Source organism: Drosophila willistoni (genome assembly GCF_018902025.1).
Source record: "Drosophila willistoni isolate 14030-0811.24 chromosome 2L unlocalized genomic scaffold, UCI_dwil_1.1 Seg196, whole genome shotgun sequence".
Taxonomy (NCBI): domain Eukaryota; kingdom Metazoa; phylum Arthropoda; class Insecta; order Diptera; family Drosophilidae; genus Drosophila; species Drosophila willistoni.
In genome coordinates, this window is record NW_025814048.1 from 5,351,287 (window position 1) to 5,364,314 (window position 13,028).

At 39.5% G+C, this 13,028-nt stretch overlaps 2 protein-coding genes across 4 annotated transcripts in view; one reads left to right on the plus strand and one right to left on the minus strand.

The window, feature by feature from the left end:
• LOC6639963 (cilia- and flagella-associated protein 61) lies at window positions 1–8,226 on the plus strand. Its single transcript, XM_023182177.2, has 11 exons — window positions 1–301; window positions 362–661; window positions 724–865; window positions 2,244–2,407; window positions 2,467–2,666; window positions 2,730–3,073; window positions 3,126–3,469; window positions 3,524–4,003; window positions 5,443–6,239; window positions 7,278–7,444; window positions 7,506–8,226. Exons 1-11 carry the CDS (start codon window positions 33–35, stop codon window positions 8,130–8,132), a joined length of 3,834 nt encoding a protein of 1,277 aa, XP_023037945.1. The 5' UTR covers window positions 1–32; the 3' UTR covers window positions 8,133–8,226.
• The window catches only part of LOC6640245 (filamin-A), a 27,390-nt gene continuing 22,414 nt past the window's right edge, over window positions 8,053–13,028 (minus strand). For all 3 annotated transcript variants that reach the window (XM_023182042.2, XM_015178770.3, XM_023182043.2), the window contains 5 exons: window positions 12,724–12,872; window positions 10,568–12,662; window positions 9,006–10,501; window positions 8,765–8,944; window positions 8,053–8,642 (listed from right to left, as the gene is read on the minus strand). In XM_023182042.2, the coding sequence (XP_023037810.1) occupies window positions 8,511–8,642; window positions 8,765–8,944; window positions 9,006–10,501; window positions 10,568–12,662; window positions 12,724–12,872 (4,052 nt within the window). In that variant the 3' untranslated portion in view covers window positions 8,053–8,510. The remainder of the gene's footprint in view (window positions 8,643–8,764; window positions 8,945–9,005; window positions 10,502–10,567; window positions 12,663–12,723; window positions 12,873–13,028) is intronic.

Genomic DNA, 13,028 nt, shown 5'->3' on the forward strand with positions numbered 1-13,028 from the left:
ACAAAAAAAAAAGAATAAATCTAAATAATAAAATGTCCCATCAATATATTGTACGTTCGGCATTTCTTCAGAATGTTGCTCAAATCGAGGAACTTTACAAGTCGAAACAGTCTCAACACTTTGGTGAGAAACGCAGTCCACCGCTTACCCAATTGTTCTATGAGTATCAGAATCATCGTTTGGCTGTCTATGAACAAGAAGACGATACCAAAATGGTGGCCTATTGTGAATTTTGCATTTATCCCAATATTGCGGTCTTGTCCAATCATTTCTGGCTAACCTGGCTAAATGCACGTTTCTGGTTAGCCCCCTCACCCAGAATGAGAAACTACTGAATATTAATTTCAAATTTCTCTTCTAGCCTGGAAAAACCACTCACTGTGATCAATACGATATTTTTCAATTTTGCCATCCATCATGAGCAACACCCGAATGTCTTCAAGCAGGTTATCTATGAGGTTTTCTATCGTGAACTTAGAGTTTTCTTTATACTCATAGCGAAGCCTCCTACTTATGGGGATGGTGAATATAAGCTAATTGAAAGCCTTGGCAGAACCTACTATCCCAAGGATTTTAAGGTCACTGCAAATACGCCCTGTCCATCTATTATTATCATAGAGAGAGAGAAAATTATGCCAATATTATCCTTTCGCAAGGCCTTGTGAGTTTAACTTTAATTGAGTTACGTCCTTGATTGTGTTAGGTCATCTTTCTTATGTTTAGGCCTGAGGATAATGATGATATAGTCAATATTATAGACTTTGAGGAGCCGCAATTGCGTGAAAACTACGGTGACTTTTATATTGCTGAACTTTTAATGGGCACCAATGGTCGTTTAGGCACAAGTAAGCTCATTGTGGCTGAGGTAAGTCGATCGCAAAATAGGGACCAAACTGAAGTTATATGTTGTCTATATTGAATGGCTTGCAATTTGCAAGGTGACAAGTTTCATTCAAAATTTATAAGACCAATGTTTAGTCGATTTTTCGAAATTTAATGGTCCGATAGATAATAATGACGTATGCATATATGCATAGTTCCTAAAATAGGCTTCGAAGTTCAATATTTAAATTTAGTTCCAAATGATGATGTAAACTTCTGTGGTAATTTAATTTTGGTGTCTCAATGGCTATAGCTTTACCAGATCTTGTTCCAATTAGGCCTATTTGGGTATATCCGACATTTGATGTATACATCTGAAGTATACCTACATATGAAGTATACAGTTTTCCGCTGATCCATTCATAAACGGTAGAGTTAAACTCACACCATCTTTAAATTTCATAATTCATATCCGTTTTCGGTTCAATTATTGAAAGTTTTAAAATGTGATACTTTCCTTAAACTTTCGAAAACAGATTAATGCCTAAAATATACCTCACATTATGAGGTCAGAATATTCTTATTTGAATATAATTATAAAACTGGAAATAATTTTAAAATAAAGAATTTAGATGGTTAACCTCAATAATTCAGACAGTGGGAAAAAATCAGTCGAAAAAATTTTTCTAATTTTAGGATGAATCAATAGACCTATAGTTCCAACTTAATTTGCTTTATAATCCTTCAATATTCCCCTTTCTTTTATGGTTAAATTCGCCAACAAAATAAAAAATTAAAAATATAGGGCAATATAAATATTAACATAGTGGAAGCAAATAACTTATTAAAGTGTATCTCTCGATATAGAGAGCAAAAGTGAGTAAATGGTTGGAATTTTAGCTTTATATAGCACAGAAGTCTATTTCGAAGCCAGTGAAATAGAATTGGTTTTCTATATACTCCTTATTTATATGCGAACAAAAAAGCAAAGATAGAACATAAAAGTTATTTTGGCCTAAGTACATAAAAATGAAAAATCTAACCTAGTTAACATGAAGTCGCTTTGGCTCACTACAGTAACTGAAAAATGCGTCTATATATACCGTCGAGTTTCGATAATTTGTACCCCGCTAAATTAAAAAAACCTCAATATTTTTCAAGAAACTGCTGGTCCCTTGAAAAAATTTCGTTTGAATGGAAAACACGGTAAATTGAAATCCTCTGTAATTCGTAAATTTGATCCTTTGACATTTATCGAGACTCGACTTTATCTTTAGCCTAACCCAAATAAGTTTTATCTTAATAACAAAAATCGCGTACAATATAAGCAGATAAAATATATAAGATCGAAAAACTTGCTTTGGCACCTTGAATATGTATTTTTTACCCTTCTTATGCTTAATGAAGATTCTCTCACACAGGTTACAAATGAGGCTACCGAGGAAGTCAGTAATACTGGACTAATGTGGCTTACGGATAGCTTGGACATGGAATTATTACTCAAAAACTTTAATTTCGAACGCTTGGACAATCTGGTGCGCTGTACTCCCGGTGCTCCACACACTGTGGTGTCATTTCAAGTGGAGTGAGTTTTTCTTACGAAAATTGTTTAGCATTTTTGGGCTAACATTGTATACTTTGTAGATGTGTGGAGCCGAGGCGATATACTGCTCTCTATACCGAAATAGGTATTGATAAATTGAAAATCCAAGGTGGATTCGGCGATGGGTCCAGTTCGGTGTGCATTGTCAGCAACGCTGCCGGTGAACCTGAGTGTGAGGTGAAGAGAGATAGCTTCTTTGATCGAGCTTATGTATTCTCGAAATTTAAGCATATATACGAAGGTAAGAGTAGATAAATCAAAACTTTTGTAAACATTTACCAATTCAGTTTTATTTGCCTTGTAGAGTTACGCAATGGCAGTCATTATGTAGATATAATAAGGAAAAATTTAATAGTGACATATGATACGCCAAGTCGAAAATTTGAAGACGAAGGATATTTAAATGTAGATTTCGGGTCCTCGGTGAGACTAGAGACGCCAAGATCGTCAATTAGAGGTCTTAATAGAGCTGCGAAAGCCTTTCTCTTGAAGAAGTTTAATTTACATCCAAAACAACGTGTGGAATATGTATTCTTTTTTCTAAGTGCCACTTTTAGTGCCTATCCACAACATGAGTATTGTTTGGTCCCTGTGCCAGCCGTTGTCCATCTGCCCGACAGTCTAAGACATATGATTAAGTACTGTATGGTAAGTCGTTAGGGAATTATTTTTAAATTTCATTTACTCATATATTTTACAGCGGGTTAATCATCGTCCTAGTTCTTCCACATCCGAGGAAATTTTCGTTTGTCATCGAAGTACACTCTTTGGTAAACTTAATCTCATTAAATTGGAGGAGATTGATATGCCTGAGATTAGGAAAATATTGGGCCAGGATGGGCGAGGTTCAAACTTAGGCGATGAGAATACCATTCGTTCACCTGAAACGCTGAACCGGGAGTCAAAGCGTGATGAATTAATCGATGAAATCTTCAATGATGTACTTAACAATTTCGAAACAGAGTTAATAGCATGGACATTCTTTTGTGGACAGACGAACATACCTCGTGTCGATTGCACCATAATTGGTTTCGTAATCCTAAGGTAAGCCAAGGAACCAATCAATTAATATAATTTATTTGTTTTCCCCTCACTCAGACCCTTTACGGACTATGAGTATGTGAACAAGCAATGCTTCTTGCCACCCAATGAATATCATTTGCATCATTATCGTGGTGAGATTATCATGCTAAAAGTGCATCCATTCTTTCAAATGTGGTCAGATGAAATTTTTCGCGCTGTGGGCGTAAAATCGGGTTACCGAGAACTCTATTATCTTAATCATTTTATGGGTGTATCGTTCCCAAATGATCTAATAAGTAATATGATGCCCATCGAACCTTTGCGCCAAAAGAGGAATTGGTATACGGGCTCTGATCCATCTTGGGGTTTTCGTCGTCCCTCGAAAACGGTTAATTTTCCCATAATAAATTTATCTCGAGATCGTTTATACGTCTATTGCCATAATTTGCTGGCTTCCAAATATCTGGGACCACATAAATCTCTTGTCATATTAGGCTTTACGGATACATGTCGTGCCTTGTTGAGGCGCTTAATATTTGGTTGGAACACCAAAGAGTAAGTTTAACAATGAGAATCATTTTAATTTTTGTTGGTAAGATGAGTAGAACATTGATCCTTTGAGAGCTTTGAGTTAACTTAATTAATGCTAAAGAAGCACTAGAATAACTATCTCCTTTTACAAATTTACGTTCGCGATACTTTTAAGATGTCGAGATGTTAGCTGGGCCTTTACTTTTTTGATTGTCTCTTCATTCACTTGCCAACATTTAATTATTTCCGAAACCTAATTACTTTTTAATTTATTATTATATAAAGTCCTAGTCATCATGATCCGGAAAGTTATAATTATGGATATAAATCTAGACATATTCACTTTGTAATTTATTTACTTTCTGATCTCGAAATTAAACTTTCTTTCCATAAATAGATTTAGCAACATAGTTTTTAATTTTTGATCGGTTCTTCTAAATAATTGACACAATTTTAAGATTTTAAATAGACAGCTGCATGAATGATAGAAAAATCAATTCAAGTTAACAATATTGAATACCAAATGAAAGAATTGAATGACTTTCAAAATTGGCTTTAAGTGAATGATTGTGACGTAGAAATCAGTCGCACAACATTGAAACGAAACAAAACGAATGAAGTTAGAAAGTAAACACTGAACTGCTATGATTTGAATGCATTTGAATCCCAATTAGTTTTAAGTATTTATTTGTATTGTATATCTCTGCACTGTATGTGATTACTACATGACTAAACAAGTGTGGTCGGTGGGGTCTCAGTGGGGTACTTCTCAGGCTACAATACTGTTGTTATCGGGTTCAAACCGCCTACCGAGATGAATTTTTTTTCCAACTAGTAAAGTAACATGATTTCTCTGTTCGTGGCAACTAGAAAACATACTTCTAAATTAGATTTTCCAAGATTTGTCCCAAAATGTCCAATCCAACACAGAGCACTAAAATTTTTGGTGGATAGCATATTCAAATTTTAATAACCATTATTTTCCCTACATTTTTGATAAAATTATTAGTTGTTCAATTCGAATAAGTCGAATGATTCGAGTGTCTTACAATTAGTATAATTCGATGATTTGACACTCATTTCATTGCCTTTCATTAAACAGAGTTACATCTTTTTGGAGATTTGACAAGTACTAACATTCACACTCATTCATTTCAAATCAATTCGAATGCATTCATTCGACTATCGTTTTTCTTTCATTCATGCAGCTCCCTGGTTTTAAATCACATCTTAACGTATCATTGAACAAAAGTTACACAATATAATTAATTAACTTTCCATTCGAGTGTTCGTATGAAAAGGTATGTCCTCCAAGTCAGAATATATTAAGGATTAAGGAAAAATTGCTCCTTGAAGCCCTAGCTCAAGCACAGACATACTAAGAGACTTTGATCAGATCATTTTTGAGTTATAGATTAGGCTGTCAGATTAATTTTTATTGAATCATTTCTTTTACTTTCCAGTTTTTCTTACGTTAAGAAACACAATTGCCTCCCAAGCGTGGATATTACGGTAATTGTGCAATATGGCATTGTGGAGGCTGCCTACGATTGCCAATTCGATTGCCGATATTGTGATCATAATCGTAATTGCTATATAAGTAGATTCAATTGTGGTCCCTATGTGCGGGATACAACTCATCGGATGGATCTGCGTCAGTATGTACACTTTGTGATGGGCACTGTTGAATATATCGATAGGGAGCAACAAGTGATTGGTTTGGATAACAATTGTAAAATCAAATACAATACTTTACTTTTGATGGTCGATTCGAAATATGGTTTCAAGGAAATGGATGCTGCCGAAATGCCTTATAATTATGCTCAGATAAATATGAGATTGGATAAAATTATACTCTATCATAAGTTACAGGAAATGTCCGGTGATAAATTTCCGAGTAGACAAATTTTAGTCTATGGCAACAATTTGGCTGTCTATGAGTGCATTAATTTTCTACTCAAACATGGTTGTCTACCGAAACACATTATTTGTGTACAACCGCATAGAATTGTTTTGCCGGATGCCTCAAATAATCCCACTGTGGATTTAGGATTGGATTCGATATTAGAGGAAATGATTAAGGATTTGAATATCAAATTCTATAGCTCGTGTAACTTTGTCGAGTTCACTTACTACAAAAATGAATTTTTTATTGAGAAAGCAAAATTTGCACGATTTCCCACTGGAGACACATTTGAGATATCTTGCGATCTTTTTATCAATTTTAATGAGAACTATTTGAGAGCAAACACTGAAAAGGGTAAGAAAGAAAGCAATCTATTAATTTAATTTTCCAATCTTAAGACAATCCTCGTTGTTCAGTTGCTTTCTTTTGAAAGTACAAAAGTCGAATTTTGGTAAATTGTTTAATGTTTGGAAATCGAAAGTTACTAAACTCATTTTTGTTTATGATATCCCTTCCTAGGATACATAGTTTTAGGGATTTTTAGCCCTGATTGAACGATGTATTGTTATACATACAAGCATAAAGGATTATGGTTTATCTCTACAGTTTTCTAGAACGATAAATTAATCTCCATTCATTGATCAATTTGTACTACATCATTGGAATGAAAAAAATCTAACCAATTTTAAATCAATGTCAGCCCGTCCGTTTGTCTGACTGACTGTTTCTATGAATACCAAATAGTCCCTCATTTTGTTGGTGCCATGAATAGTTTAGCTTCTTTTTGCTGATTGCAACGAAAACCCAAAATCTAACTAACTATATTTTCATCTCTAAATAATAGAAAAGTCTGCTTCAGGAATAAAATAAAATTTGTTTGTAGAAACATAAATCTGCTTCTCATCTAAGTGTCCTTCAGTTGGATTTAAACCTAAAAATCATTCTTATGTACTAATGTTTGGATTGGGATTATGGGGTTAAACGGATTTTGAAACTGTAAAGAAAACGATTATAAAAAGGGATCAGGTATAAGCATATTCCACATTCATCATTCTTAGAAATAGGGAAATAATCACATGATATAAAAGAATATATTAACATTGTGTCCATGTGAAATATTCCAATCGAATTTATACTCTAAATGTTGCGTATACGCATGGTGTTCCCCTTTGGTCAGAAATATTCCGTGAAAGCTTCAGTTGGAAACGTCAAAACTTTCGGCATATATGGCCAACACAACTGTAAAAGAAAAACGTATAATTTTCGATTTCCAAGAATTATTAAAATAATGATAATTTTTGTATTTATTAAAGTCGTCTCTGAACACCAAAATGAATCCAGACATAAATATTCGTATATATATTTTATATTATATTTCTAAACATTTGTCAGTACTTCGTAATTGTGGAATTGAAATTACGGAAGATAGGCATATATGGGTAGACGAGAATTATTGCACTAATGATCCAAATATCTATGCTGCTGGCAAATATGTAACCATCAAAACGGAGCCAAACTATCAATATATACATACTGCTGATGAAGAGATGGCTGATAAGGTGAGATATCTTGGATAGCTTCTAACCATCTGACAATTGACTTTGCCCTCTTTTTGTTCAGTTGATAACTATACTTAAACTAAAACGCGACGAAACCGATGAACCTTTCGAAAGGCGTTTCTCAAAGCCTTGCTACTTCACGGCACTTGTACCATGTAGCTATAAGGTGGTTAAGGTCACCGTGCCCAAACGTTATGTGATTGGTCACTTGACCAATGAGTACAATGAAAAGTTGACCACTTACGAGGATGGAGATTTTTGCCGTGTGAGTTTATCGTACACGGGCATGATTACCGAAATTACATGTGTCACGAAAAATATCTGGAAGAAATACTATTTCATTGAGTACTTTTGCGGCAAGCATGAGTCATTGCTTAATAATCTAAGGAATCGTTGGAAACTTGGTTTAATAACAAATTTCCTAACATATTTCGAACAGCCATGGACTGAGATATTTATGCATCATTGTTTTGATGATCTGCAAATGGAAAATCGTAAGGTTCTGATGCCTTTGCTAAAGAAAATCTCACCTGCTCAGGCTCTGAATAATGCCAGATTGAGGGAACGTCATCAGGAAGCTTATCAACCTTTATTGGAGGCGAATGTGGTTAATTTTCTTCGTCGTTATCGGGCCGATTTTATTAATCAATTTGCTTTGCCCGAAGATTCTGGTTGGCCATTTTTTTAAATTTACATATACTCTTCAAGATTTTTGTTTTTGTGTAACATATATATATAACTTTATAATAGAATTGATCAATATTATTATGTTTAACCTAGAACATTTCGTTTTTTGTGTTTGTCATTTTGTTTGCCATTTCGTTGTTAGTCAGTTAAATTAGTATAACAATCTTGTATTGGGTTAGCTAAAGCTTAAGTCTAACGTTTTCTCGTCAAATATGTACTAAAGCATGTTTTATTGTTTTGTTTTTGCCTCTTTCATTTAGAGGGGATTGCATACAGAGGGATTGCGACGTTGATGATGACGCAGATTCAGATTCAGATTCATTAGCTCAGCCGGCGGGCTACGAGGGAAGACAATTAGGTGATGATTTATCATCTGGCCTCATATGCCCTGTAAATATCTTCGTAGTTCCTCCTCAGTGTCGAAAATCATAACAGGGAATGGTGAGCCGGGCACAAATTCTCCAGCCCATTTCACTTCCACGCGATAGTCACCTGGTTCGGTAGGATCGTACTGAAATGGATAAATAAAGAAGGATTAATAGAAGTTAAAAAAGATTTCTCTTGGGTTTAAGAAACAGATGGGGTTTCTGCGCGATAGATCTAGGGCACGTGCCCTTCAAATACTACACTCACTTTGCACAAAATGGTTCGGTCCTTTTGGCTCTCACGCTGCATTTCTACACGGAAGGCTCCTTTGGGTCCCCGAACTCGCACGGTCAACTGGCCAGCACCAGCTCCACGTGTGTCGCATATGAAACGCGACTGAAAGGTGGCCAGCACACCATGCTCTATGCCAGGACCATAGACTCGCACCTAAAACAAAAGGATAACTCATGAGAACGACAATCGAATGGGAAAATTTCGATGATCTTACCTTGCTGGCATCTGGAGCACCGGCAACTTTTAAGGCAAATGGCGAGCCGGGCACATTCTGACCGCCATACTTGATAGTTAGCAAGTGACGACCCGGCTCTTGAGGTTTAATATTGAGCGTGAAAGTTGCATCACCATGGTCATAGAGTTCACAATAGGCAACTTTGCGTACGCCAGCACAATGGGCTGTAAGTTCGCCAGGACCAGCACGTCTTGTGTCTATCCAGGACTTGATATCCTTGCCAACTATGCCATGTCGTAGTCCCTCACCGGAGGCTATAACCTTAGAGGCATCCATGGAAGAGCCAACGGCCACCGTGAGCGGACAACCTTTGACAAGACGGCCATTCCATTTAACTGAAAGGGTCAAAGTGCCCGTTGTGGACTTTTGTGGCGTGTAGGAGGCTAGCCAGATGTTCTCGCTGGGTCGTGGCTGGGCCAAGCTAACAGGCAGCGAGGTGTTGTCCTGGCTGGTAAGAAGTATGACCTCTGGACGGCCAGCCGGAGCATTAGATGCATCAATCGTAAAGTGAGCTGCCTCGCCAGCTTGGGCAGCGGCCAGACCACGACCCATCAGCTGTACTTTATCGGCTGCCAATTGGCCAGTGACGAAGGCACTTCTGGGACATTGGGTGATGGTCAGACCACTCCAAGTTAAGTCCAAATCATGCTCGCCAGCAGCCAAATTCTCTCCGGTGATGTTCAGGCACATCTTGTCGTCGGGCATCTTATCCACTGGGATCTCAATGCCATCAATGCTGCACACCAATTTTCCAGGTCCCGCATTTTCTACATCGAAGACAATGCGAGCGGGTAGAATCAAGCGACCATCATGATCCACCAACGTACCCCAGCCACCGACTGGTGTGACCTTATTCGATTCCACGCAACTGATGTGCCAGGGCGAGCCGGGCAAACTTCCTCGATTCGGGCAACTGGCACGGATTTCATATTTACCCACTGAGAGAATCGTATATGAAATGCGCCACTCATTGTTACCCAGGGCCTTGATCTTTGGCTCGATGCGTTCACCGAATTCATCTACTCTTTCGATTTGAACATTCGGCGCAATGGGACAGTAAACCACAAAAGAAGCTTCTTTGTTGCGATGGCACACTTCCAAGCCATGACCAGCTGCTCGTGCATCGTTCCTTACGCCACTCGAAGAGGCGGTGAAGTTCAGGGGAGAGCTGGCTATTGTCTCGCCACCGTACATTACGGTCAACTTGTAGTTACCCGGTTGGGAGGGCACGAATTCCACATTGTAGATACCCTCGGATTGCTCACTGATAAGCACCGGAATACTCTGATTGCTGGGCGAAATGGCAAAGGCTTCCAGTTCGGCGGTGCCAGCATTATCTGTGCGCACTGTAAAGCTGTTGGGACTGTGAAGGGCCAACGGTTCTTTAGTGACGCCTTGAGTGGACACTTTACTGCTGTCGAAGGACTCGCATGTGAAGGGACTGCCTGGCAATGGTTTGGACTGATGAAGAACCTCTGTAACGATCAAACGTAACCAATTAGGTGATGTTGTCTCTCTCATATTTAGCTTCAGCTACTTACCAATAACACACTGTCCCGGCTTGTTGATGGTGAACTCTGCTTGCAAGTGCCCATTCTTGGTCTGATAGCAGCGCACTGGCAGAGCCTGTCCACCTGGACCAGATACCACCACATCGAATTCTCTGGCTGGACGTTTCACGGTATCGATGGCGAAAGATGTTGTCTTGCCTACTCGGGCCTGATAAAGACCTAAGCCACTAACACTTATTTCCTTGCCCGCACTGGCTGGTAGCACATTAATTTCGAGTGGCTTCAGCGATATGGGAACATCATTGAAAAGAATGCTGATCTTGTGTGGAGCCACTCGTGTGGGCTGATAGACAATCTCATAGACTCCCGTCTTACTCGGTCCGCGAATAGTGTGAGCCACTTCGGTGGCACCGCATCTCACCAGAGCCGAGAGATCTCCCTGACCTGCTTCATTGAGAGAGACCCCTATACTAGCTGGACGATGGCAAAAGGCTTCGCTGACTTCGCCGATCTTCACCAGACTTGGATCAAAGATGCATAAAGTACGAGAGCCAATGTGCTGACGTGTTTCGCGATCGATGAAACGCAGTGTGTAATTTCCCGTTTGATGTGTACGGAATTCAGCAGTTTGACGATTAATGGTATAGGGAACATTCTTCTGATCCGGTGAAAGAATCTCTACAATCTGATCATCTGCGGGAAAATCAATGGCAGCCAGACTACCTATCTGAATGTGTTGAGTATGCTGTTGTATGTCCACGCGGAAGGGACTACCATCTACGGCCACCTCATTGAACGTGATGTTCACGTAGTGCGGCTCAGTGCTCTGTGGGACAAATGTGACATCATATAGACCTCTCGCACAGGCCACAACCTCAGCTTTGACAGTGCTGCTATCAGTTGAAACGACCAGCTCCAACGTGCCTTCGCCTGCTCCTGCTGCATCCACACTGAAGGTAACTGGCACCCCCAAAGTGGCTGGGCCATATTGTTGATCCAGACCACTAATGCTCACCCTAGAGACATCAAAGACATTGCAACTGAAGGGTGAGCCATTAATATGCTGATCATTGGCAGTCACACTTATCAAATGACGACCCACTGTGGTGGGGCGGAACGAAGCAGAGTAGCTACCGCCATCATGCTGGCTCAACTGGCAATGCTCGTTATCACCAGAGGGGGAGGTGACAAATATTTGAGGTTCCACACCATCGAAACCCTCCAGCTCGAAGGTATTATCCATTTTGACAGCAGCCTGTTTGAGGCATTCGCCCATGGCCTGGGCACGTGGCAAACCCATCGAGGAAGACGATGAGGCTGCGGCTATGTGACAGCTAAAGGGGGATCCTGGCACTGGGTGCCCATTGAAACGCACTGATAACGAATGGGAAGCTGCCTCGGTGGGCTTAAAGTTCACCTTGAATCTGGCATTGCCCTCAGATTGGACAAAATTAGGCACATTCTTTCCATTGACAGCAACAATGATCTCTAGATTACCAGCTCCCGCCTGAGAGGCATTGATGCCAAAGCTCACACTTTTATTGACAACTCCGGGACGGATGTCCGTGACGATCACCTTTTCGGCGGAGTAAGCCTTCAGTAGGAAGGGACTTCCCTCGACATGACCACCACCTGGTAGACGAACTTCAACTGAATGATCGCCTACTTCAATGGGTTCAAATTTGACATTGTAGCCGAGGGTGGTCGAACCCAAGGGATCAATTTTGACAGGTACACTGCGTCTGGCTGGTCCCAGAACTTCCACGGTCGGTTTGGTATCCGACTCCACCACAAATTCAAATAGACGTCCCACGCTGACTTTGTCCATAGTTTCCGGCGATTGAATACGAGCAGCAGCTGCCACCCGGCAAGTGAAGGGAGAACCAGGCACATCTTGGCTATTGAAGCGTAGCTCAACCGTATGACTCTCCGCCTCGCGAGGAGTAAAACTAATGGCGTATGTGTGCTGACCCTGGGCCTGAGCCGATGTCGGTACACGTCCACCATTCACAGTGACTTCAAGATTACCAGGACCGGCTTGACTTGTTTCCACCAGAAATGTGACAGCTTTACCCACAGTGCCACTGCTCACATTTTTCACCTTTATAGCGCTGACATCATAAACCTAAAAGATGGAAGGATAATTTACTTAATTTAGATACGTACAAAGGACTTATAGGACAAACCTTTGCCGCATAAGGACTACCAGCTGTGGGTAAACCATTGACGGTAACATTCACACGATGTTCGCCGACCACACGGGGAACAAATTCTGCCTTGAAAACGCCTTCAGCTGATTGATGTACTTGTGCCGGAACCGATTGACCGGCAGGTCCTTTTTATATTATTATATTATATTTTCGATTTTTGTTTAGTAGTTTGTTTGTTTGGTTTTGTTTTTGTTTTGTTTTTTTGATTTTTAAGACGCGTACCGGAAATGAGTTTTGATATGTGTTGATCGTTGGTTGTTTTGTTGAAATTCAAAAGTTTA